Source organism: Lepisosteus platostomus, chromosome 4 (assembly GCF_059453375.1).
Source record: "Lepisosteus platostomus isolate fLepPlt1 chromosome 4, fLepPlt1.hap1, whole genome shotgun sequence".
Taxonomy (NCBI): domain Eukaryota; kingdom Metazoa; phylum Chordata; class Actinopteri; order Semionotiformes; family Lepisosteidae; genus Lepisosteus; species Lepisosteus platostomus.
The window spans coordinates 12,303,785-12,328,228 of record NC_142614.1 but is presented as its reverse complement, the minus strand read 5'-3'; the positions used below and the strand labels follow the sequence as shown (position 1 = coordinate 12,328,228).

At 48.6% G+C, this 24,444-nt stretch overlaps 4 protein-coding genes across 21 annotated transcripts in view; 2 read left to right on the top strand and 2 right to left on the bottom strand.

Moving 5' to 3' along the window:
- The window catches only part of arrb2a (arrestin, beta 2a), a 38,006-nt gene extending 32,331 nt beyond the window's left edge, over window positions 1-5,675 (top strand). Inside the window, exons 14-17 of one of the 10 annotated variants that reach the window (XR_015935849.1) lie at window positions 135-189; window positions 888-3,918; window positions 3,979-4,087; window positions 4,129-5,675. Coding sequence is in view for 2 of the 10 variants with exons in the window: in XM_088628533.1 (XP_088484659.1) it covers window positions 135-189; window positions 888-987 (155 nt within the window). In the remaining 8 variants the exon portion in view is untranslated. Of the gene's footprint in view, window positions 1-134; window positions 190-887 lie in introns of all 10 variants that reach the window. The other 9 variants (XR_015935852.1, XR_015935851.1, XR_015935848.1 and 6 more) reach the window with 9 other exon arrangements.
- LOC148672685 (autophagy-related protein 16-1) lies at window positions 5,592-14,431 on the bottom strand. 5 transcript variants are annotated; one of them, XR_015935853.1, is made up of 8 exons: window positions 13,345-13,722; window positions 11,355-11,418; window positions 10,723-10,810; window positions 9,798-9,871; window positions 9,238-9,489; window positions 9,061-9,117; window positions 7,200-7,479; window positions 5,592-5,937 (listed from the first exon to the last, which is right to left on the bottom strand). XR_015935853.1 is itself a non-coding variant. In XM_088628549.1 (8 exons), exons 2-8 carry the CDS (start codon window positions 13,430-13,432, stop codon window positions 7,377-7,379), a joined length of 726 nt encoding a protein of 241 aa, XP_088484675.1. In that variant the 5' UTR covers window positions 13,433-13,526; window positions 14,343-14,431; the 3' UTR covers window positions 6,150-7,376. The 5 variants fall into 5 exon arrangements, 4 of the variants coding, with proteins under 4 accessions (XP_088484677.1, XP_088484675.1, XP_088484673.1 ...); XM_088628549.1 differs by lacking the exon at window positions 5,592-5,937 and adding an exon at window positions 14,343-14,431 and having other exon boundaries at window positions 6,150-7,479; window positions 13,345-13,526; XM_088628547.1 differs by lacking the exon at window positions 5,592-5,937 and having other exon boundaries at window positions 6,150-7,479; window positions 13,345-13,526; window positions 13,628-13,747.
- Window positions 13,769-16,580, top strand: med11 (mediator complex subunit 11). The gene is made up of 5 exons (XM_088628553.1): window positions 13,769-13,811; window positions 14,367-14,464; window positions 14,924-15,054; window positions 15,621-15,758; window positions 16,238-16,580. Exons 2-5 carry the CDS (start codon window positions 14,395-14,397, stop codon window positions 16,292-16,294), a joined length of 396 nt encoding a protein of 131 aa, XP_088484679.1. The 5' UTR covers window positions 13,769-13,811; window positions 14,367-14,394; the 3' UTR covers window positions 16,295-16,580.
- Window positions 16,581-17,277: 697 nt separating this feature from the next.
- On the bottom strand, window positions 17,278-24,070 carry LOC148672683 (C-type lectin domain family 4 member E-like). Of its 5 annotated transcripts, none has more exons than XM_088628544.1 (7): window positions 23,787-24,070; window positions 22,201-22,260; window positions 21,542-21,616; window positions 20,968-21,084; window positions 18,764-18,930; window positions 18,054-18,169; window positions 17,278-17,646 (listed from the first exon to the last, which is right to left on the bottom strand). In XM_088628544.1, the coding sequence occupies exons 1-7, from the start codon at window positions 23,857-23,859 to the stop codon at window positions 17,478-17,480; spliced, it is 777 nt and encodes a 258-aa protein (XP_088484670.1). In that variant the 5' UTR covers window positions 23,860-24,070; the 3' UTR covers window positions 17,278-17,477. The 5 variants fall into 5 exon arrangements, with proteins under 5 accessions (XP_088484670.1, XP_088484669.1, XP_088484668.1 ...); XM_088628543.1 differs by having other exon boundaries at window positions 18,764-18,915; window positions 22,171-22,260; window positions 23,787-24,062; XM_088628542.1 differs by having other exon boundaries at window positions 22,171-22,260; window positions 23,787-24,058.
- Window positions 24,071-24,444: the final 374 nt, after the last annotated feature.

Below are 24,444 nucleotides of genomic sequence, written 5' to 3'. Positions count from 1 at the left end.
AAGTTTCCTAAAAATCTACAAACTGTCATCATATAAAGAAAGGCTAATATATGGTTCCCTATTAGAACCTGACAGCGTAAAACATGAAAGGGCACTGTATAAATATTCCCTGATTGTTTTTTTCTTTTCCACAGCTATTCCAGAAACAGATGCTCCAGTGGACACCAACCTGATAGAGTTTGAGACAAAGTGAGAATCGCTGTCCTGCCTGTCTGCTCCCCGCTGTATGATCTGCTGCCCTGCCTGTCTGCTCCCCGCTGTGTGATCTGCTGTCCTGCCTGTCTGCTCCCCGCCGTGTGATCCACTGTGCTGTGCTGCCTGTCTGCTCCCCACTGTCCTGTCTGTCTGCTCCCCGCCGTGTGATCCGCTGTCCTGTCTGTCTGCTCCCCGCCATGTGATCTGCTGTCCTGCCTGTCTGTTCCCTGCTGTCCTGTCTGTCTGCTCCCCGCCGTGTGATCCGCTGTCCTGTCTGTCTGCTCCCCGCCGTGTGATCCGCTGTCCTGTCTGTCTGCTCCCCGCCATGTGATCTGCTGTCCTGCCTGTCTGTTCCCTGCTGTCCTGTCTGTCTGCTCCCCGCCGTGTGATCCGCTGTCCTGTCTGTCTGCTCCCCGCCGTGTGATCCGCTGTCCTGTCTGTCTGCTCCTCGCGGTGTGATCCGCTGTCCTGTCTGTCTGCTCTCCCCTCTACCTTCCAGTTGCCCTTGTGTTGTGATCCGCCGCCTCTGTCTGTCCTCCTGCCACTCTTTCCCACCGTTTCTTCTGCTGCAAGTATGTCTTCCTGTCTTGCTGCATCTCCGTCTCCCTGTCTGTCCTGTAGTCTTTTTTCTGCAGCCCATATGGCGGCCAGTGGTTCTGCCCTAAAACCTCCCACCCTCTCTCTCCCCGCAGCAGCTTCTCTCAGGATGACGACTTTGTGTTCGAGGACTTCGCCCGCCTAAGGCTCAAAGGCATGAAAGATGACAAAGACGAGGACGACCACTTCTGCTGAGGCCCCTCCCCCTGGGGGGCATAGCCAACAAGTCACTGGCCAATGGGAATCGGGGGCGTGTTTTTTTCGGGAGGGAGGGTGAGAGGAGTGGTCACAGCACAGGCCCCTCCTCTCCGTTCTCCTCCTCTCCCTCTCTCTGGTCACCAGGCTCTCTTCAACACAGCAGCAGGTCTCTACAGTTGTGCCAGAGATCCTGCACTTTCTGTGTCGGGCTCTACTGCAGCGAGAGGGGGGTGGAGGGGGAGGGGTGTGGGGGGGCAGCAAGAAGGCATGGGTATGAGGGGGTGGGTTGGGAGGGGGGTAAAGAAAGATAAAACATCAGCAACACAAAGACCGAAAACATGGTTTCATCCGTCTTTTTGTACATTCATGTGTCAGGTGTAACTTTTTAGAATGTTTATATTCTAGACTAATGATGACTCATCAGAGAGACGAAGAAACAGAACAGGAACAACAGAGGACGAGCATTTTGCTATTACACACGGGTGAATGTCAGAGTTAATATATATTTTTATTTTATTTTTATTATGTTTTATTTTAGGAATTTGCCGAGTCAGAATACTTAGGGGAGCCAGCTGTGCTAAAACAAGGCTGCTGTTAAAGGCTGTTTTTCTTGTGCGAGAGGAAACGACTTCTGCCCCCAGAATCGAAAGGGGCTCCGGTGATGGGACTCGCCCTCACTGGGATGGGTTTCTAGCTGGAGGGGTGAAGGAGAGTCATCGCTTCCATGGATGGGCCTTGTGGAGAAATTCAGCGCACTGCAGGTGAAACCTGCCCAGCGCTGAAACACACAAGCACGCTTATTTCAGGGCACATATGTGAAAACTGTGTGGAGGTGCAATTAGAACCAAGAAAAGGACGCACTTCTGTACACAAAGGGTGGTGGGAGTGTGGAACAAGCAGTCCTGCCATAGTATTGAAGCTGATACCCTGGTTTCTTTCAAGAAACATCTGGGATCAAACAAACTAGATGGCTCCTCTCACTTGTTACCCTTATTGTGTTTTTATCCGGACAATTAGTTAATGTTCCTGGACTTGCCCAACCCAACGGGCCACGCTGAGGCCTGATGGGAAGCTGTACCGTGCTGCTCCTCTGCTCGTGAGTTTTCGAAACGGTTGCTGATTATTCCTTGTCTTTAAAACTCCAGCCTGCTCGCCCCGGTCATGAGTCACAGCGTAGCAATCATGCGTTGTAATTGGCGGTGTGGGCCGAGGGTGAACCCCTGAAGAGTCGTCCAGCTCGTTTGGTAGTTGCTAATTGAGGAAATCCACAGAGTTGACTTTTTCAGTCCCTTTGAGGATTTTGAATCCTCAAGGGGATTGGAAAATTTTAAAATTCTGCTTTTGTCGAATTCTCTTGGAGAGGCGACCTCCAGCTCACTCCAAGCAAATACCGGAGACAGAGCAGGCCGAGCTGTGGCAAAACTGCCGTCGGTTTTGCCTCAAAGCCCCGGCTTTTTTAAGTTTTGCCCTTACTGCACTTTGCTCCGTTCCTCTCAAGTTTATTTTTGTGAAACATCTGGGTTCTGGGGCTTGATGGAAACTTCGCAGGAGATTGCAGGCTAGGCTGAGGTCCAGCAGCGCCTTCTGCTCCCCAGAAGCAACAGTGTGTCCTCTGAAAGGAGGGGCGCGTTGCCCCGGATGGGGCAGGGAGTGGGGGAGGAGCTGGGAGGGAGGGGTGTTCCATTCAGAAAGATGGCCGAGAGAGATCCTTCACCCCGCCCTGCATGGTGTATTGGTTTTGGTGTCTTGCGTTTGAGCCATGCCCTTTCCCCAGGTGGAGTTCGGAGTGAGTGGGGACCCATTCACACTTGTGAGGTGGGCGGCAGCTCTGGCGTGGGTGGGAGTGTGTCCCGGTGAGAGATTACCATGCTGGTTCAAGCAGGGAAGAGTTGTGGTGCAGTGAGCAAGCCAGACAACTGGGACAGCACCCCTTACTCAGGATAGCGTCTTCTCCTGCTGTGGCACAGTGTTTCCTGTCCCCATGCTGGGGCATCGGTTTTGGAAACAGCAGTGCCACCTTCAGGTCCACTAGCATTATTTCCAACAGTAGCCGAATTTGTTTTCTTCGTCATTGCTCAATCCTGGTCCTGACCCTACCCGGTCTGCAACCTTCTAAGGCCTCCAACCTTAGCTTCCTACAGCCATCTACGGGTACAGGTTCTGCACCATACCGAGTTTCTGTACAGCGATCACGTCTTGCTGTTTTTTGTGACGTTCCATGGTGACTTCTGAGTCGCAGTGGCGTTGCCTGTGTCCACGGGCTGCCAGCTCGCCCCCGCATGCCCGAGCAACAGTCTATGTTTTTCAGCAGAAGGCAGGTGTGGCACCGTCTGCTTGAGGAGGACAGCGTTACTGTTGTTTCTATTTCGGAAGCCTTTCGTCATGCTTGTGCAAAACTCTCAATTCCAGCACGAAGGAGGGAGCAGCGAAGGCCGTCCTGTCCATTTTGTAGCCCGTCTCGTGGTTCAGTTTTTGTGAAATACTGGCGTATGTAGAGGTTTTGATGTTTGTGCGTTTAACATGCATCACAGTGGAGGGGGTGGCAGAGGTGTGGCGCAGACTGGCAGGGGAGGCAGAAGTGTGGTGCTGTGTCAGTGATTGTGGGCCAGACTGGCAGGAGGAGGCAGCTGTGTCAGTGATTGTGGGCCAGACTGGCAGGGGAGGCAGCTGTGTCAGTGATTGTGGGCCAGACTGGCAGGGGAGGCAGCTGTGTCAGTGATTGTGGGCCAGACTGGCAGGAGGAGGCAGCTGTGTCAGTGATTGTGGGCCAGACTGGCAGGAGGAGGCAGCTGTGTCAGTGATTGTGGGCCAGACTGCCAGGAGGAGGCAGCTGTGTCAGTGATTGTGGGGCAGACTGACAGGGGAGACAGCTGTGTGGTGCTGTGTCAGTGATTGTAGTACAGACTGACAGGGGAGGCAGCTGTGTCAGTGATTGTGGGGCAGACTGACAGGGGAGACAGCTGTGTGGTGCTGTGTCAGTGATTGTAGTACAGACTGACAGGGGAGGCAGCTGTGTCAGTGATTGTGGCACAGACTGACAGGGGAGACAGCTGTGTGGTGCTGTGTCAGTGATTGTAGTACAGACTGGCAGGAGGAGGCAGCTGTGTCAGTGATTGTGGCGCAGACTGACAGGAGGAGGCAGCTGTGTGGTGCTGTGTCAGCGAGTGTAGCACAGACTGGCAGAGGGTGTCAGCAGTGTGGCACAGATTGGCAGGGGGGAGAAAGTGACAGAGGAGCAGCTCCAAGCAGGGTGTGGTCTGGCCAATGAAAAACAGGCAACTGTCTGAGGTCAGGCCAAGGGGGCCTTCTCCTGAGCAGCCTGTGTGTTGGCATCCGAGCTGGATTCAGCACAAGACCTCACGTTTTCACCCCCTGAGCTTAGGATTTGACTTGACGCTGGAGGGCAAAGGAAGGGAGGGGCTGTAAGTCAGGTGTTTTCAGTGACTTACACCCCCACACACACACAGATGATGGGTTCTGCTGCTGAAGACCGCAGTGAGAGGTTCTGAAAGTAAACACAGTAGTTAAGCCCTGGCCCTGCTGGGTTCATTACAGAGTGCTTTAAATAGAGTTAGTGAATGAATGTGGGTCCACTTGCACTGATCACCTGAACTACTGATCCAGTTGGCTCACGTGGAGGCTCAGCTGGAGTGACCTAGAAGACCCTGTTGCTTTCCGGGTTCAGGGCTGCCGATCGCCTAGGCTTTTAGGCAGTAGCGCCAACCTGTGCCCGTTTGGAACCGCGACCTCACCACATTGTAGTCAGGCCATCGTTAACATGGAGCCTCTGTGTGACCAAACCCAGTACGCCAGCATCCAGCAGAAACTGCATACTTGTGCAACTTTGTAAGTGTAAAAATAACAATAAAAAATCACCCTGCTATAATCAAAGAAGACAATTGTTGCCATTTTCTTTCTGTAATTAACAGGCTGTGAGCTAAGCCGATCTGCCCTGTGGTTTTCTCACAGACTGAGTGTGAGCACAGCGAGGGAGGGGTGGGGAGCTTTCGGACCGCTCAGGTCTGGAGGGGTGTACCAGGCGGCGCATGAGCTCAGCTTTGAGCCTCTGCTCAGCAGCGAGCAGTGTAGGGTCCCCAGGAAAGGAGCTTCACAGATCTGCTACACGCTCTTCTTGCATGCTGGGCCAGCCCTGCGCTCCTCGTGTGAACAGTCCTGGATCATTTCGAGCTGAGATTTTTAGCGTAGTTTCTCCTCTGTATTGTGGGAGAGGGCGCTGGCTTCGGAAACTCAGACCACTAAACCGGTCCCGGGGCCTTTTTGGTTCAGGTAGCGTTTTCCAGAACCACGACCCTGCTGTCTGTATAGATCCAAACCAGCCCAGTCCAGAAGCTCCCCACTCTTGCTGAAGTCTTCAGTTTTAGAAAAACAAAACAACTGTCTCTAGACGATCAAGTATCGCACCAGAGTTCTTTGTTTAAAAATAAGACAATTTCAAAGCTACTCCTATAACTACTAAATTAAAAAAAACTAAACTACTACCTGGTAATTTAATTAATTCATAAATATTAAAACAAGGTAAAACAACCAAGATACTGTATAAGCAATATGTTATTTTAGTCAAGAAAATTAAGAAAAACTAAAAAAAAGTTGAAAATTTGTCGCTTCTTTATTTTGTACTGCATTTTAGACAATGTTTTAAAAGAAAAATAAAATGTTAAAAATGCCGAATGTTTCTGCGTGGATTTCCTGTGCGGTGGCGCGTTCCGATATCCTCAGGGGCTGGGATCTCGTGGCGCTGTTCTTGACCCAGCGGTGCCACTGCTTCGTGCCAGGCTGCGGGCACACAGGAGCCTGTCTGCCCAGGGGTCTGTGATCATGCTGGGCGCTGTTGGCAGGCCGCTCGGTGTGCTGGTTCTCAGGGGCTGGCGGCTTCAGAGCAGAAGTGTGTTCAGGACGTGGAGGGTCACTGTTCCCCGCGCTCACCGTCTGGGAGAAGGACTGGTGTCACAAGATTTGAAGGTATTTTTTTGTATCAATACTAAATGGAAATATTAAAATTGCTACACATACACACTCTCCACATACACTGACCCTGTCCTACCACCGTACGTTCACACACACTGATCCTGTCCTACCACACATGCTTACTCAGGCATATGTTATTAAGGTAGCAAGTCATCCTTAAGAAAAACACAGCCTTATCATTATCACAGGAGCTCTTTATTCATGTGAACACAAAGAGGACCAAAGGGAAACCAGACAGAACAACATCCATTACAATGGAGGGGGAATATGAACTGTAAACGAAGGGCCTTTGATCTGAAATGTAGCTAACATTATGTTCGCTAGTCTACAGTTTTCATCTACAGCACAGCTCTTCAACATGCACCACTGGCCATGTCTGCAGTAGGAGCGAAGTCATATCATATTTCTTACAGACACTCCTTTCTTGAAAGTGCGAGGCAGAGACAGCATCAGGGTTCGGAGCCATCTGCCGGCTTGAGCAACGCCAGCACCGGTCCCCCCCAGTGCAAGACCACAGCTCCCCGCCCAGCCCGACCCGCGTTTAGAAGCCCATTCAGTCTTCCCCCTTGATTAGCACTGTGGGCATGGCGGAGGAGGAGTCGGGTTCAAAAAGAGGGGGAAGGCTGATGGAGGGGGGTTGTGGAGTGCAGTCCCAGCAACAATTTGAGCACTGGAATCCCAGAGGCGTCGGTAGTGATAAGCGGACGTGACATTCAGACAATATACGAGATTGGGCAGGCGAGGTTCATTCTTTGCTAGCTAAAGTGTAAGGAGTCTCCCACTGCTGTAAACCCCCAGACAGCGAGTGGCTCTCCCCCCACATGTCCATGACAGAACCCACATTATGAAGCTGAGGCATCTGCACAGCACATCCTGGATCACACTGTGGCTCAGCACAGGGTGGGTCCAACTCTCACCTGAGACTTTGTAGTTCAGGGGCTGGGGTCAGGGCTGGTGAATGGGGATCTTTGCTTCCTGAAACAGTGGCTTACGCTGTACCCCATAAAACCCAAAACCCTAAGACGATTCCAGCAGAAAAACAAAAAAATCAACACTATACTTTCAAGGTCATTGGGGGAATTAATACTTCTGTTCATGTATTCACAAAAAAACACAAGTTTCTCTTACAAACCAGATCTGCAACAGCTGGAGGTCACCTGCTCATAGATAGAGTTCTGGTATAGGAAACGAGTTACTACCCCTTTAATTACAATAATACAGACAACTGCAGTCGATCGCAGTGTAGAGTCTTCACAGGAAGAGCTGCAGCGCCTCCACTATGTTTAGAAACAGGAGGGACACATCCTGTGTGATAGACGGAGGAGCAAGCGTCCTTATTCCACCAGGGGTCAAAGTTCAGGGGTCACTTCCTAGGTGAGGTTCCGGGGCCTCGCTCAGGTCTACGGAGCAACAGGGTCTCCTCCCTCAGTCTCCCCTTCTGTCCCGCCAAGGGCTCGAACCCGGAGCTCCATGTCCCTCGTACAGCTGGCTGCCAGCAGGGACCTGGGGGGGGGGCAGAGAGACGGAAGGCAGGGGTGGAGGAGAGAGCAGAGAGGCGCAGGCCCGCGAAAAGGAAGTGGTTACACAAGCGAGCCCATAAAGAACATTCGGGTGTGGGTGAGGCCGGAGAGACAACGGGAGTATCAGGCGGAGCTGCAAGTGCAGTGCAGTGCAAATCCGCGATGGCAGTGATGGCGCTGTGATGTGCGTTCTTCGTCTGGGTGATCCAATATTACTAGCCAGGCTATGGATGTAAACACAGACACTGGGACCGTCTGTCACACCATAGGCAGACTGGGCAGCCATATCATCCTGCAACTCATAACTTATAACCCAGTGAAGGTCAGCAGGTGTGAGCCTGGTCAGTACCTGGATGGGAGACCTCCTGGGAAAGCTAAGGTTGCTGCTGGAAGAGGTGCTAGTGGGGCCAGCAGGGGGTGCTCACCCTGCAGTCTGTGTGGGTCCTAATGCCCCAGTATAGTGACGGGATGAGATGTAAAACCGAGGTCCTGACTCTCTGTGGTCATTAAAAATCCAAGGTCGTTTCTCGAAAAGAGTAGGGGCGTTACTCCGGTGTCCTGTCCAAATTTCCCCCTGGCCTTTACCAATCATGGCCTCCTAATAATCCCCGTCTATGAACTGGCTTCATTACTCTGCTCTCCTCCCCACTGATAGCTGATGTTTGGGGAGTGTACTGGAGAACTATGGCTGTTGTCGCATCTTCCAGGTTGGGGCTGGTGGTGGTGGAAGGGAGTCTGCATTACCTGTAAAGCGCTTTGAGTGGAGTGTCCAGGAAAGCTCTATATAAGTGTAAGCAATTATTGTTATTATTATACTGCCTGGGCTTGGAATGCACATCTGAACAACGTCACAGCTCTCAGTCCTTTACGGGTCAGCGAGCCCTGAGGTTCCCTCTTCAAGATGAGCCCGTGGTGGCATGTCAGCCCTCCGCCCCAGGCCTCCTCTCCTCATACACTCATGACAACACAGCACTGCCTTTGATTAGCACTGGTGTTTCAGTTTCTCTTTCAACAAAAGAGGCTGTGTAAAAGCTCTGCGGGATGCAGGGGGTCTGAGATTCTGCAGGAGGGATTAAGGCATGTTAGAAGAATGAATGTTGGCATGACAATGGCTGGTTGTGGTCAAGGATGATATATAGCAGGGGCGATGATCTCACTATCTTTTGTATGTCTCATGCGAGGCCATTAATGGAGTCCAGAGGCACACTGTATGTGTATGAGGTAGGATAATAGACCTGGTGAAATGTATTGTGTTGTTTTAAAAATTGTAACTAAGTAATCAGAAAAGGAAAAAAAATGTGAAAATGAAAATGTGTAGCGCTCTGTAATTCTAGTAGCATTCACATTATCTGTGGCAGAGAACTGTGAACTAATAATGTAAATTATTAAGAAACAAAATGTCACCACAGCCATTAAGTACAAAGGAGGGTGTGTTAAGGAGTGTGGGTTAAAAGATGTGGTTTAGCAGGTGGGTGTATTAACGGGTGTGGTTTAGCAGGAGGGTGTATTAAGGGGTGTGGTCAGATGCGGACTGTGGGGTACAGAGAGAAAGGACGGGGCTTACAGGCGGGGTGTCCGGTGTCGGAGAAGCTTCTTCAGCCTGTTTGTTAGGCGGAGCCACCTGTTAAAGAGAGGAGGGACTGTCAGACAAAGTCTCTCTGGCCTCCCTCTTTCACTCACGCCATCGCACTTTCCTGTGTCCTCACGTCACTGTTTCCCACAGTCCCCCTCTCTCTCTTACCTCTCCTGGGCATCATTGTGCAGGTTCACCCTCTCTGCCTGCTCCCGCTTCTCCTCCAGCCAGCGCTGCAGCAGCTCCTCCCTCTCCCTCTCCGCCTGGCCCAGCCCCGCCTCCAGCTCCGCCCGGCTCTGCCGCAGGCCCGCCAGCTCCTCCGCCTGCTGCTCCAGCTGTAGCTCGCACTCCAGCAGGCTGGCCTGCAGCGTGGTGGCCAGGCGGGACAGGGAGACAGCCTCCGTGCGGTAACGGCTCACTCTGGGAGAGGGTCAGAGGTCAGCCAGGCTGTGTACATGCGATGGCATGGTGCAGTGCTTGCAACAGGACATGAGAGTGCATGTGTGTGTGGAGCGTTTGGGCGGATGTGGGGCTGGGCCCCCCCCATGTGCTCCTCACTGTGGGTGAACCCCGCCCCCCACGTGCTCTTCACTGTGGGTGAGCCCCGCCCCCCACGTGCTCCCCACTGTGGGTGAGCCCCGCCCCCCACGTGCTCCCCACTGTGGGTGAGCCCCGCCCCCCACGTGCTCCCCACTGTGGGTGAGCCCCGCCCCCCAGGTGCTACTCACTGTGAGTGACAGTACTGCAACTCCGCCTCCATCAGACCCAGGCGGGCAGTGAGCTCTGACATTGTCTCAGATTGCTGAGGGAATCAAAACGCCAGGAACAACATGAGCAACATGCAGGACAGGCTCCAGGCTCCAATGCCTATTGAATCTGCCAATCATCCAATTCTAAACACGCTACCAATAAAACAAATGGATTTTATTACCAGACTGATACAAATATATTGAGAGGCACTTCTTAACACAGTCCAGTTAATTGCTACCAAAGAACAAAAAAACAGTACTTCCTCTAAAGAGTTTTACTTCAATTTATGTTTTGTTTGATGTAAATATCATTACTTTCATTTGCTTTGGCAACACTGATTGTACCCATTGGTCATGCTAATAAAGCACCTTGAATTGAATTGAATTGAATTGAGTGGTGTTTGGTTTAATTACCATAGTCAGGAATAGATTCTTGGAAATTGCCAAAATTTACTGGCCTGGCAGAATCTACCTGCAATGGGCTACTGGCATTGTTGACGCTGTATACATGTGAAAATCTGAACCGTGCACAAGTTAACATTTTTCTGTCACAAAGGGTCTATTCCTATGGTAGGATTCCTCTACTGCTCCACACTCAGAAAAGCACAGGTGTCTAACCCGTCAGCGGCCAGCAGGGGGAGAGCTCCCTCTGAAACGGAGCAGAGGAAACTTCATGCAAAAAACGTAGGGGTCGCCCAGCAGGTCAGCCTGCATAAAACGTGATTATTTGGCTGCGAAAGAATTGGGTGTTGTGATCAAAGTAAGCCTTCTTCTACAAAAGGAGAAAAGGGAGCTCTTTAGCTCCTTCTTCCCAGTATCTACCCACCCACCCCTCGGGTCACGGCCCAGCTAAATAGTCGCGTTTGTGATCAGTGGACATCAGAGGACAGGCGTGACCCCTCACCTGCTGGCGAGCGAGCCGGCTCTCTCTCAGCTCCAGCTGCACGCGGACCGGATCCTCCAGAGACTGCACCCACCCACTGGCGTCTGGCCTGCGGGAGAGAAGTGCTCATCAGAAACTGCGGGCGCCGCCCAGTTCCTTCTGGACCGCGGCACAGCAGTACTGGAGCCACACTTGGGATGCCCCGAAACACGGCTTCATTTATGAGAGGGGGATTTTAGAGCCTACCATTGTAATATTCGTATTGTATGCTGTATTTCTTCCACTTGTAGTATTATGGATTTTCGGACCTGCTTATTTTGAGTCCTGTTCATTTTCGCCACTCGGTGTTGTATATTCTTTCACAGTGTGGCACATTTTATTAAGGAGGGCTCCAGATTCATACCTAAAGGGTCAAGGGTTCAAATCCCAGATACACAGCTGCTGTGTCCAAAGTACTCACTCACCCAAACTGCTCTGGGAAAACAACCCAGCTCAGGAGTACACATGAGCACGGTGGTTGTTCGGGATAAAAGCATCAGCCAAATACCAAATATCATCATTATTATTATCATTATCATTATTATTATTATTATAATTATTAACATCCCTTTGGTCTCCCCAGACCAAACGACCCCTGTTGGATGGCTCTGTACCTGAATTGCTTGGCTTCCTCCCACAAGGCCTCCCGCAGGTCCAGTCTCTCCAGCAGACGGGAATCTGCGGGCACAAGAGCTGCCCGTCACTCGTGCCCTGCAGACGTTTCCCATGATCCTCGGGCACCGCCGTGTGCCATTCCTTTCCAGCAGAGTCAGCCAGCAGGTCCAGCAGGTCTCCCAACGCCCCGAGCTCAGACAGCCAGGGGGTGCTGAAGCTGCTCTCCTCCTCAGCTGGGGTGCTCCCTGCCCATCCCTGGACTCACACCAGGAGGGTTACGGGTTCAGATCCCAGGTGAGGCACAGCTGTTGCAACTTCGATCAGGGTACTCATTGCTGAATGACATCAGTACTGCATGTAACCAGTCACCATTATCAGTGGGATACGTCACATCTGCCTCAACGCCCTCTGCAAACAGAGGGTTGTAAGGCAGGCTTACAGCAGTATGGAGCTTGTGACACACCCCTCCTCTGGTAGTGTACACATATCTCATCTGGGAGTCACCTCTGTGTCCCCCGGAGTAACGATAAGAGTTTATCCCCTCTATGATTTTGCTTTTAAATAATTATGCTTTTTCCCTGTAGTGTTCACAGGAAATCTCGTTTGTCCTGACCTCTCTGTTAGTGATGGTCATGTAGTATTGCTGCAAAACAAAATTACCCCTAGGAGATTCGAACAACAGTAATAATATTATTACAACATAGCTATTGTTACTGCTGCCATTTGTTTTTTGTTTTACTCTTAATCTCATCTGTAACTGCATTGTTTTCAATATGCAGCACTGTGTACAGGGCGTTTTCCCGAGATGGGCACTCTATAAAATTGAGGTTAATTGATCAGGATTCTCAGCAGTAGGCATCAGGAAATTAGTAAAAGCTCAGAAATATTGTCCCTTCCAGCACTATTTCAAGGGCCTAACAACACCAAAAACGTTTCCAGGAGTAAACGTACACCACACAGTAAACCGAATTCGCTGAGGAGTGGACCGCTTTTAAATACTTAGTTTTAGCGACTAATGTGGAAATTGCAACCCGCCTCGCACACAGTCACTACCCGAGTGTAATAAAATAATTAACTGGATCCCGAACAGGACACCAGTGGAATCTTAAAGAGAGTAAAGGGCCGAAACTGTTCTGCGCCAGGTGCATTAGCGCTTAGCTCGCACCTGCAAAACTGTAATGTGTGCATATTGTTTGAGGTCATTTTAGGAGCGCAGGCTCGTATTTAACACTAACAGTGTGCGCTGCGCTCAAGTTTGTTTTCTTATTTCTCAAGTTTAAAGGGGAGCATAGCTGGGAATCCTCTCAAATCAGCCACTCTCGCCTGTCACTATCGTAGATTTTCACCTTCCATTTCACAATCCAAAGACAATTCACTTTTTCGAATTGTAAAATGGAAGTTGAAAATCAAAGGGAATAGAGGAAACGGGATGCCAATCCCAAAGACTTGATATTTCTGGGCATAGATAAGATAAGATCACTTTATTGGCCATATATAATTTCTTGTATTAGGAATTTGTCTTTTCACATACCCCAGCTTGCTCTCCATGAGATACACAGACAGGGAGAGAAGCTTGGGGTTAGAGCGCAGGGTCAGCCATTTATACGGCACCCCTGGAGCAGTTGGGGTTAAGGGCCTCGCTCAGGGGCCCAATGGAGTAGGATTCCTCTGCCGGCCGCGTGATACGAACCGGCAACCTTCCAGCCACCGCCCCATGTATATATACAAAAATGACACCAAATGTATTAATGGGAACTTCGCCGTGCCAGAACACCCTCCGTTAAGCGCATTGATTACAGCACATACACTGGAAATTTTGTGGCACGAAACCCCACTCACAGGTCGAAACAACCTGCGCAGGTACAACCCTCCGTGTACTGATCGCTATCTGTATCTGACAGATTTCTAAGGAAACTCTGGCCAGCTTTGAACAAGCCAGGTACTGTCTGTTGTCAAACAGGACACTCTCGGTCGGGAATATCAGCTTACACGAACTGAACCAGCGCTCGTACGGGTCCCTCTGGAGAGAATCTCGCTTCAGAAGCTCCGAGCGGACGTGAGTCTTCCACCTCTCCATCTTCCCGGCGTTCAATCCCCTCGACTCGGTGGGGAGCCCTACTGCTCGGGGTCGACCGCGGTCACGATGGGCTGTGGTCAGCTGACAGGGTCATCTTAGTTAAAGAGTACCGTGGGCATTTAAAGTTATCTTTAAAAACAACAACCGGTTCAATAAATGCGTAAAAGGAAAGACAATTGTAAAATATGACCAAACTCAAACTTGCTCCGCTGACTGGCTGCGATTCGGCGTTCTGTTCCTGTATTTTTAAGCTTCGCCTTTCCAGGCCGTACTCAGTGTGGAGGAGGTTTGTCCCTTGGTTCTTGCCGTGTCAGGTGACCCGTATACTGCCCGTATACGGAAGAGGAGAGTTCTGCTGAAACTGGCGGGGAGATTAATTGTAGGTTTGTGTTGAAATTGAGCATTTTAAGCCCGGGATAGTCGCAGATCGAAGTGTGTTGTGGTTAGCCGGATAGCAGTATTATTATTTTGTGGTTGGTAACTGTCTATCTGTATAGAGTTAGAGTAGCTTCGGGTACTGGAGGTATCCGATAAGTTTCATGCTTGATAAATCGCTGTACATAAATTAGAAGTTAATAAATGTCAACGAAAAACGTTTAGAAAAGACGAATTTATAACGAGGAGGTGCATTTAGTCTTTAGAAAGCGACTTAAATACTCTAGACGGCCAGTAGAGTTTCTTACGTCAACGCTTTGTTCGAAGTGAGAGCTAACAGGAAATTTGTTAGGAAATTCATATCAAAATAAAAGCAAAATAAGTAAAACAGCATTTAAGCCGTACACGTTTGTTAATTTTTGTGAGTACTCTTCATTTCAGCAATGTGCAGGCTGTTCGGATGTGGGAACTGGTGTTGAACTGTTCCCAGTAAAGTGAACAGGACTGGAGGTAATCCAGACATATTCATACTGACCCCCTCGTCCCTTCTCTCTCTCAGCCTCAGTGCGGTGCCGGATAGGAGCACGATGGCAAATGACAGACTGCGAGCCCTGGAGGACGTTGAGAAGGAGATCGCTGTCATCTTGCAGAGTGCAGGTTGGTGTGACGTCATCATCATCACTCCTGTGACATCACAGTGGTGGGGCTGACATCATTGTGAGAAGTGTGCATTGTTGAAGTAACTAGAGCATCACCAGCAGGATGCAGTGATGGAGCAGTGGGAAATAACTTGGGTTGCAGGCACAGTTGTAGAACAGTTCATGAGCAAGACCCTTCACTCGACTGAAACTGCCAGATTTTTCAGAGTGTCCTGTAACCTCTGCATTTTTTAATCTTGGTCAGTGCTATGTGTTCTGTAGTCAAAAGTACTACTGCATGTACAGGTAGGTGCAATATCTTTACTAAATAGAAGCTTGTTTCTTCTCTTCAGTTTTGTAAGGGAATAAAATCAGCAAGAGGAGCTGTGACTGAGGAGTCCTCACGAATCCAGGGCCTGTTCACTCTGTGCCCAACCTGCTCCGTGTTAAACTGATTTCTCCCTTGTGTCTCCTGCAGGGAGCATCGTGCTGGAGCTGTCGAAGGAGAAGCACAACGCCAGTTACCTGGAGAGACAGCTCACCCAGTTCACCTCCTCTGTCAACAGGGTGGAGAGTGAACTGAGCTCACAGATACGCTACCTCACGCAGGTGAGACAACTGTGGGGGGCATCGAGAGATGCAGAGGAAGACCTCACTGACTGCAGAGAGAGACAGTGAGAGTCCAAAAGCGACAGATGTACTGAGATTAAGGCCCAAGTGAAATGTTCGCACAGAAAGAGTGACCTTAAAACTGCACTAATGTTCTGAACAACACGTCACAGATCCAGGTTTTCTTCCAAATACCCTTAGTTGAAGATGTGATTCCAAACACAGCAAGATCTGTTCAATAGGTCAGGAAACTGGGACCATTCTAGCCATTTGCCAGTCAGAAACTTGAGTAAAATGTTCAGACAGCAGTTTCAGGTTCTCCTTAGTTTTGGAAGGATTCATAACTCTCACACAAAATCCATTAGAACAGCGGTACTGGGAGGTTTGCCTGGCAGTAGGTTTTCTTCACACTGGTGTTTGTGATAGTTCCTGCTTGTTCTTTCTCTCTCTAGAGTTGCAAAATGAGAGTTTAATAAGGAAGGAGATGGCCAGATAACCAGATGCCTGGATACTCTTAGGATGAGCCCTGCTCAAAACACACTGACTCTCCCTCCCCTACCTTCCAGGTGGCCACAGGGCAGCCTCACGAGGGCTCCACTTACTCCGCCAGAAAGGACTGCCAGATGGCTCTGAACCGGGCCGACTACGCGCGGGTCAAGCTGGGCGACCTGGGCCGCACCTGCGAGCTGCTGCTGGACCTGCAGGTGTGACACTGACGCGCACTGCCGCTGGGCACCCTGGGATCCACCAGGCGTAGACCCCAGGACATGCGCAGGCTCTGTACTGCTGGATCCTTAGCCATGACGGACAGACTCGCAGTGCCACAGAGACGGGCAGCCGAAGGGCCCAGTGAGCTGGCGCCCTGGTTGTGATCCTGGGACTGGGGTACAGGGGAGCGCAGCTCTGGCCCTGGCAAGGTGCAGTCTCCCCAGGTTTTCATTCTTCTTGGCATAACAGCTAATTATTGGTTTAATTAGACAATCCCAACAGACTGCAGCCCTCTAGAACCATAGTTGTGCCCCCTTGACATAAGAGCTCATCCTGGACCTTGGCTGTGATCCTGGCTGTAGGGACTCAGTGTCCCTAATGTCAGTACTCTCACTGGCCAGAATTTTAGGAACTTTGTTTGACCTATGGCAAGCAGCAGGAGCAGCTTGACCCTGATGTGATCTGTGTTCTGCAGGGTTCAGTGCCGTCCAGTCCCACCCCACTGCTCCCACACTGTCCCCCTCACTCCTGACTCGTAAAGGTGTGTGGTCACTCTGCGCCTTCCACCCTGGCAGGACGGAGACCTGGGTCCAGGCCAGGGAAGGTGAGACTGACGTCAGGCTCCTGCTCCTCAGCCTCAGCCACACACACTGCCCTGCATTACAGACGTGGGGTTCCTAATATTATGGCCAGTGAGCATGAAGGCTAAGGATATAGCTAGAATGTTACCATGCAGTAGGGACAAGAACCATCACAGTGTACATTCGAGTCAGAAATACTAAGAAATAAAACTGAGACCACTGGTGTTTTTTTTGCTACTACAGTCCATGGATTCATTTGTAAAGCACAGCACTGTAGCAATGTGTAGGTGTTGAAGCAGGTTTCAGTGGAGTCTTCACCACTTGCAGTAGAGATATTGCGGCGGTCCCACTGTGGAAGTACAAGGGAAACTTCTGTTCTGGGCCCACCTCAGGCCGGAGTGGTTTTGGGGTGTCGGAGATTTCAGCTTTGTGTTTTGAAACAGCTGAAACGATGCAATAAATTTGCGTGTGAGTGACTGTTCTCCTACGCTCTTTTCAATAACGGTGGTACCGTCTAGATGATATGTTCTATAAGACCTACTGAAGACCATAATTACATCACCCAGTGTGCAGATTGAAGAATGGGATTGTATTTTCTCTTAGTTCCATTTTCTTTCATAGCAGAAAAGTCCCATCACTCCTTACCCATCTCTCCCTTCCCTTCACAATTAAATGAGACTTTCAGCTCACACTCAGGGGCGATCCACCTTGCTTGCCCTGATCTTCTGATGGGATTATTATTTTTAAAGTTCGGTTTAAAGCACGGTTCCTCAGTCTGGCCAGTATTGTGGTACGCTCAAAACGAATGGAAAGCGGAGAACAGTTTGTCCATGGAAGAAGAACCTCTTATCACCAGTTAAATGACCACCAATAACAAACATGGGCCTCCACTCGCAGGGACTTGTGACAATTTAAAGGTAAACATGAAAAAATGTTCTTTTTCGGTTTTTTTTTGTTTTTATTGGCCATTAGTAACCGCATGAAAGGTCACATGTACATCTGAATGCATTTCCAGGAGGAACTGGGATGTTAAGTTGACGATGCTACAGTACATGTCTGATTCTTATAAGTAGAAAAGAGCCCCAGGTCTCTATTCCTGCTGTGCCGGACAGACACTGAACTCCTTCAGCTCAGCTAGGCATTCAGATCCACTGCAGGTCTCTCACACAGTCTCGTCCTATTGGCAGAGCAGTAGGCATCATTCCAATTCTGCAAATTTGTTCCTTTGTACATCACTACACAGTGCTCCGCCTCTAAGGAATCTTTGCCCTTGAAGTTATCAGGCTGGTTAGGTTGCCAGTACCTAAAAATGGAAACAAGCAGATTATTTACCACTGATATTTATACATTTTTCAGTATTATTCCCCTTGTCCTGCCCTTACGTGCCCTTAATGAATAAGGACTTATACTATAGCTGTTTCCTAGTTCTGGGGTGCTAATATGTCAAGTACAGTAACTGTTGATACCTTGGCCTCTTTTAAGATGTGACCGGATAAGAGCCTTTAATCACAACACGAGGATCTTTACACAAAGGGTGGTTGGAGGGAGTGTGACTCACTACCCAGCAAGCCTTGGCTTCCTTCAGCCATCTGGAGGAGATTCTGGAATCAATTAGCCACACACCTCCAAACAGACTGCTTGGGACGATTAGCCTACTGTTTTTTTTTAACCTCCTTCACATTCCCTGCCGCAGGCAGTAGCAGCTCTTACTTTTGATTCTCTTGCAAAGCTTTGTTGTTCACCCAGCGCCAGCGTCCCTTCTCTTCCTGATCTGTCAGGCCGATCCAGGCCCTGTCGTTTGGGGGCAGCACCCCACTCGTGAAGTTCTGAAAGCAGAAACAGGACATCCGCATGTGAAAACCATTAGTCCATTTTTCACTGTAAAGGAGGGGTGGCCTGGTGGTGCAGAGGTTGGCATTGCTACCTCACAGCTCTGGTGCCATGGTTTCAATTCCAGACCTGGGATGTGTTTACTCCTGGTGCTCCAGTTTCCTCTCTCATGCCGGTGGATTAATTGGCTTCTGGGAAACGTGGTCCTTGTGTGAGTGTGTGTCTGTGCCTGTGTGTGCCCTGTGATGGACTGGCGTCCTGTCCAGGGTGTACCCTGTCTTGTGCCGGTTGCTTGCAGGGATAGGCTCCGGCTCCCCGCGTGACTCTGTACTGGACAGAGGGGTGAGAAAATGGATAGATGGATAGGTCCTTAAGAATCATTTCCATACTTGTAGTTATCAGTGTATTTTTAAAACATAGCTGATCTATTGGCCCTTTAGGAGAAAACCTCTGTAAATACAAGGATGATATGGAGATCGCGAGGAATTGAGCCCAGCACTGTGAGGCAACAAAACTAACCACTGCAGCACTAATTTCTTCATTTTGAGTTTTCTGGTTTGCAGGAAAGGCAATAAAGCCTCTTGCAGTACCTGCTCCTCTTGGCTGTCTATAACGACAAGGTGGCTGTGCATTGAAGTGCAGTTGTCACGACTCCTGTTCCAGTTCATTTTGTCTTCAGACAGGAAGTAGCACTTGTCCTTGAACAGCCTCCAGGGCTCCTCACAGGAGTAGTTCGACTCTCCTGCAGATTGAGAGACTGGACAAAGGTGAGCCACGTCAGCTAGTGTTTAATCAACCTTCGAGAGAAAAGGGCAACTTCTCCAGCCGCGGACTTGATGAGACTAAGGAGAGCCTCCTCGCTCTCAGGTCTTGGAAATACCTTATTTTAGGCTAAAAGCTGTAAGACCTCCGTGTGGTGCTTTGTGTGCGTCTGTGGGTTTGTATAGAGAGGCTGTCAGCGTTTCTTTTCTAAGTAGAACTAAAGTGCTGCACTGTGGATTCCTTGAGTGAGAGGAAGGCCCTGCACTGGAAAGACTGAAGGAACCGGCACGTACACACAGAAGACTATGAGGTGACCTCATCCAAGCACACACTGCCAACTGGCACCCCAGAGTCAATGGTGAAGTGTTAACCACAGGACGAGGGAAAAATACGTACAACAGAGCACAGAAGGCATGTCTTTACACAAAGGGTTGCGGAAGTGTGGAACAAGCTGTCCAGGCATGTTGTTAAAGCCAGTACGCTGGCCTCTTTCAGTAAATGTCTGGATGAGATCCTGGGATCAATTAACTAACTACTGGATGGGCTGAATGGCCTCCTCTTGTTTGTAACCTTTTTTAAGTTCCTTGTTAGGGTCAAAGCACTGGACAGAGCAGGAGTCCACTGGACAGCAGGACCGTGCAGCACTGAAGTCAGGAGGGGACCAGCCTGCAGGCAGCAGGAATCCACAGACAACAAAAATAGCGAGGGAGAGATAGCAGTTAAAGGAACATGTTCCGAGTACGGAAAGCCACACGTCAGGACTGTGTTGTACTGGGTTTTTACAAGCCTTCAGACAGCGTGCTGGGAGAAACTGAGCCTCAGGACATCCAAGGCCAAGAGGTTTCCGCTTTCCTGAACCCCACTTTTACATCAGAAGCACAACAAGGTCCTGAAAGGTTTAAGGTTTGCTTTGGTCCTATATTTCGCAGCTCCGGTCCAGACATGACCCCTGGCCATCACACTGCATCTGAACCCCCATCTCCTGTCCTGTTCCGGGATGACGTCGGGGGAGAAGGGGTAGCTGCAGCATGCAGTGGTAAACTGTCTGATTGGACCCAGCACCGTGGCGGCTGACATTTAGTAACCGACCGCATGACACTGAGTCAATCTGGGTGACTGAGTCAGAATGAGCCCATCAAGGAAGACATCCTCTGAGGGGTGTTTAGTCTGGTGTTCAGTAAACCCCTTGTAGCCCACAAATGACTTCCTCAATGTTAGAAACAAACACGATTCTCTTATGTGTGCTTTAATGGTGTGGTTTTCCGATAGTTGTGGTTGTGTTGGTAGGTGCGGTCTTTAACCTTCCACTTTTTGGGGTATATTAGTGTTTGATGGGCAGAACGTTTGCTGTCTTACAGCTCTTGGGCACCGGGTTCAATTTGGGGCTCGGGTGCGTTCTGTGTGGGGTTGGCCTATTCCCACTGTGGTCATATGGCAGGGCTCAGGCTTCCTCCCAAGGACATGCCGGTGGGGTTAACCACTGTCTGAATTGTTTGTGAGTGTGCACGATCTGTGATGGACGGGTATCCTGCCCTGTGCCCTCCTGCTTGCTGCCACTCTGTACTGCCCTAATTATTGTTAATTATTTCCTCCCATGTACAGAAACAAGACACACAGCATCCCGGTTAAACTTATTGCTTTGTTTCTGGCTTATCTTGTTATTGATCTGATGTTCCTTGTTAATGTCAAAATTAAAACCGAATCTCCAAAATAAAAAAGGAACACATTGGAGTGTACAGATGGGGGCAACTTTTAGCTCCGTCACCCTTTTTTCTCCTAAGAAGCAAGCAGAAGCTAACCTTGTGCTGACAAATTAGGAGCACCGTTCCAGCTGGGATTTGAACCCACAACCCCCTCTTCTCAAGCCCCAGTGCAGCCAGAAGAGTGTGTGTAGCTCCTAAGCCGAAATATCGGGAAGCTTTATTCTTTTTACTTTTCCCCCTGGAGTTACCCCCCTACCCGTTGCTCTGTGGCTCAGCCCAAATTCCGATACGATTTTTCCCTCACTGTGATCAGATTGTTCAGCACTTACGAGAGGTAAGCAGAGTTATCGGCAGAGCTACAGCCAGGCAGCACAGGACTGCCAGGAGCGAGATCAGACAAAGCCTGCCAGTTCGTCTTCGGCTCTCCGCACATGTGGGCGAGCTGTCTGCAATGAACACAGGATTGCACACTCGTCAGTGTGTCAGTAGCTTCAGCAGTTCTTTAAAAAGTAATAGTTTAAGAGCCGGCCTAAGCACTTCATGTCCTCTCCCACTTTATATAAAGACAGTGAAAACAGGAGAGCAAAATGGATCAGACTGAGAGCTTAACGCAGCTCTTACTATCAGAGACACCTTGTGCCACTAGCTATGAGCCACCTCTGGAGAATCCTGGTCATAGCCAGCTAATGACCCAGTCAGAACTAGGCAACAACTTCAGGTCTGCAGGACCCAACTTGTTTTCCAGTTGAATGATCTCTGAATAAGAGACATTTAACCATTTGGAGTTATGTTTTGAATGAATGTACTCAGGATCATTACAATAGCAAGAAAGAAAACATGACAAAGTGAAGAAAAAAAAAGAGAAGTGAGTGAAAAGCAGGAAATGAGATCTTAGTATCTTACCCCATGAACGTCCTGTGCCTATTTTTGGGATATCCTGCCCGACAGTGCCAATATCTGAGTAAGTCTGTTCAAGCTCTGAAATACAAGACCCAAATCTACCCATCAACTACTAGTCCTTTAAAGAAGATGATGGAAAAACCTACCAGGAAAACTATTGAAATTATCATTCCATTTTGGTAATATTGCACAATTTAAATCCATTCCATTGTTAGCATCATTATTGTGATATATTCTATATCTATTTTATGTCAGGAAATGAAAAAAAATGTTGATCTTGGAATAAACTGAGAACAGGAGACACTTCTTGACACAAACTATGGAACAAGCTGCCCTGCTATGTTGTTGAGGCGATACCTTAGTTTCAAGACACGGATGAAAGCGATCCTTGGGTCGATTTACTGCTATCTACCAGACGGACCGGATGGGTTAAATGTGTTCCTGTCTACTCAGATCAGACTGGAGCCAGCAGTGTCACAATCATATCCAGATTGCTTTCCAACTAGATGATCTGGATCTCAGAGATGGTTATATACTGATTTAAACATTTAAACAGTGCAGGGTGACCGAGTTGATTAATTTAGAGACTTGTTCTAGTTTTTTGGGGAAATAAAATCACAGTTGTGTTATACCAGGAGCAAAACCTCCATGAATCGTTTTACTTGGTAGGCCTTCTGTCTGTGTTCTGGCAATGTGCACATCGGCGTACGTCACATCATCCCCTGAAACACATGAACAAGAGACTGTTGAAGAGGAGCAACAAGAATGCTTCCTAAATGGATTGGCAAAGGAATGAAGTCTAGGCAGTCTAGAGCAAAGCAGATTGAGTGGAGATTGGATTCAAGCATTCAGACTCTTAAGGCACAGAGAAAGGCTCAATCCTGGGGATTCTTAACTACTAAAAGACCAAACACGCAAGATGGGCTGAGCAGCTTTCTCTCATTTGTAGCCTTTCTTGTTTGCTCCTTCTGTTGTGAATGAGGATGAGAGGCAATGGGCACTTGACTCTAAATCTCTGCTGGCTCAGCGGGTTTGACTGATTGGTCAGCATGAAGTACCCACTGCTCAGATCACTGCCCCTCTTTGGCCAGGATACAAAGAGTTTCTTTTTCTTTTCTTTTCTCTCAGAACGGATTTAAGTGTCGTAAGGGCAATCCCCAGCCTCAGAAAGAGGAAACCAAAGCCGAATGCAGAAATCTGATCTGTAAGTAAAGTAATAATCCAGGAGAGAGGAAGTCAAAGGGTTAGTCAAACTGTAGAACTAAGATTAGTCAAAGGAGGAATTAAAACCTGCAACCAAATGTAATTTTCCTGAACTCTGACAGCATATTTCCTGCATTCTATCCTGCAGAAAGTGTCCGTGAGCAAGTGTGCCCTTCACCAATCCAAACCCAACAGGACTTCCAACCCAACAAACTGCCAGAACTGTAGAACTAAGAGACCCTAGTTCTGACACATCATTCTCTTTGTATAGCATTCCTGAAAATAGCATCTGGACTCCGGGCATGAACCGGACATTTCCTGAAAAAGAACTGGTTACCTCTAACAATGACAGAGCACAGCTAATGCCCAGATTAAGATGCAAAAAGAGGCCACAAATACATCTGTATTTAAATACTGTGGCTGTATTATGGGCACGTCCGAGACTTCACTCTTTTTCAATATCATTTGTCGCGAGTATGGCAACAGAACAGAGGAAAACGTATTTTAAGTTATTTATTGCTAGGCTCATTTATTCAGATTTCCCTGACTGAAAAAAATTAAGGCTCACAGAGATTACTAAGTAGTAAAAAGTCTCTTTATGAAAGACAATCTATTCACTGTGGGGGGACTGGCGTGTCTTGAGTGAGGATGTGCCTCTGGGGGACTGGTGTGTCTTGAGTGAGGATGTGTCTTATTTTAATTTTTTATTAAAACTGAAGTTGTTTTTTGCCTATAATAAAATGTAGAAGTCCAGTGATCATAAATGCAGAACGACTCAATAAGCCTGAATTCTTTTTCCCTGTGGTATGGAGTAGTATAGTAGTACTTCTAGTTTAGACGTAAGGTATTGTGACCCAGTCTGCAGAATATTTCAAGAACAATTAATGATCTCTTCCCCTGTAGTACTGACTAGTATAGTAGTACTTTTAGTTTAGAATGAGTGTATAGTGAGATTGAGTTGCCTGAATTCTTTTTGGCTGTAGTATAGTGTAGGAAAGCATAGTAGTACTACTAGTTCACTAGGAAGGAATTTAAACGGTCTTACCAGGTTTCTTTTCAGTTTTCTGTTTTGTTGCCACCTTGCTGGAAAAATTGATTTGAGCGTAAACGATGTCCATGTCCTCTGTGGTTATGGCTTCAGACTGTTAAGAGGGATTGTGAAACAGTCAAAAGCAAAGTGAGCAAAAACGATTTAACTTACTGTGCTCATTTCTGACTGCACATCTATTCCAGGAACTTCCTAATTGCAGAACCCTTTTGATGCAACACAGCTACTGTATGTTAAGAGTGTTGCATTGTTTTACACAGAGCTACGAACTTGTTATGGTTTTTAAAAAAAGACAGACTATAGACACACTCTCACACCAGGGCCACTTTCCCCTGTAGCTAATTAGCCTACCAGTACATCTTTGGACTGGGGGAGTGTGATTTTGTGTAGACCTTGGCCTTTCTAGAAATGGTAAATTATTGTAAAGCTTAGTGCAGCAAAAGATTAAACTACAAGGAGATTTTACAGTGGTACACAGTCCTGTTCCTGACATGATATTTGGGCTCCTTATATTTTTGGCCAGTGTGTGTCCGTTACCTCTGAGGAGCTGCAAAATAGAGAAAACAGAGAAGACAAAATTGAGAGGAAATTTAGCACCATGAACCTTCCCTATGATATGAAAAACCTCTCAGAGCTGGCAAAACCCCCCCCCAGT

Excerpts from the sequence above, each read along its gene's own strand:
- LOC148672685 (XM_088628549.1), bottom strand. The coding sequence starts at position 13,432 with ATGGAGAGGTGGAAGACTCACGTCCGCTCGGAGCTTCTGAAGCGAGAT. Across the intron at positions 10,811-11,354 it reads GAGGAAGCCAAGCAATTCAG|GCCAGACGCCAGTGGGTGGG; the intron begins GTACAGAGCCAT and ends TCTCTCCCGCAG. Across the intron at positions 9,872-10,722 it reads GCCGGCTCGCTCGCCAGCAG|CAATCTGAGACAATGTCAGA; the intron begins GTGAGGGGTCAC and ends TGATTCCCTCAG.
- med11 (XM_088628553.1), top strand. The coding sequence starts at position 14,395 with ATGGCAAATGACAGACTGCGAGCCCTGGAGGACGTTGAGAAGGAGATC. Across the intron at positions 14,465-14,923 it reads TGTCATCTTGCAGAGTGCAG|GGAGCATCGTGCTGGAGCTG; the intron begins GTTGGTGTGACG and ends TGTCTCCTGCAG. Across the intron at positions 15,055-15,620 it reads AGATACGCTACCTCACGCAG|GTGGCCACAGGGCAGCCTCA; the intron begins GTGAGACAACTG and ends CCTACCTTCCAG.
- LOC148672683 (XM_088628542.1), bottom strand. The coding sequence starts at position 23,859 with ATGGACATCGTTTACGCTCAAATCAATTTTTCCAGCAAGGTGGCAACA. Across the intron at positions 18,931-20,967 it reads GATAACTCTGCTTACCTCTC|TCTCTCAATCTGCAGGAGAG; the intron begins GTAAGTGCTGAA and ends ACCTTTGTCCAG. Across the intron at positions 18,170-18,763 it reads TAGACAGCCAAGAGGAGCAG|AACTTCACGAGTGGGGTGCT; the intron begins GTACTGCAAGAG and ends TTCTGCTTTCAG.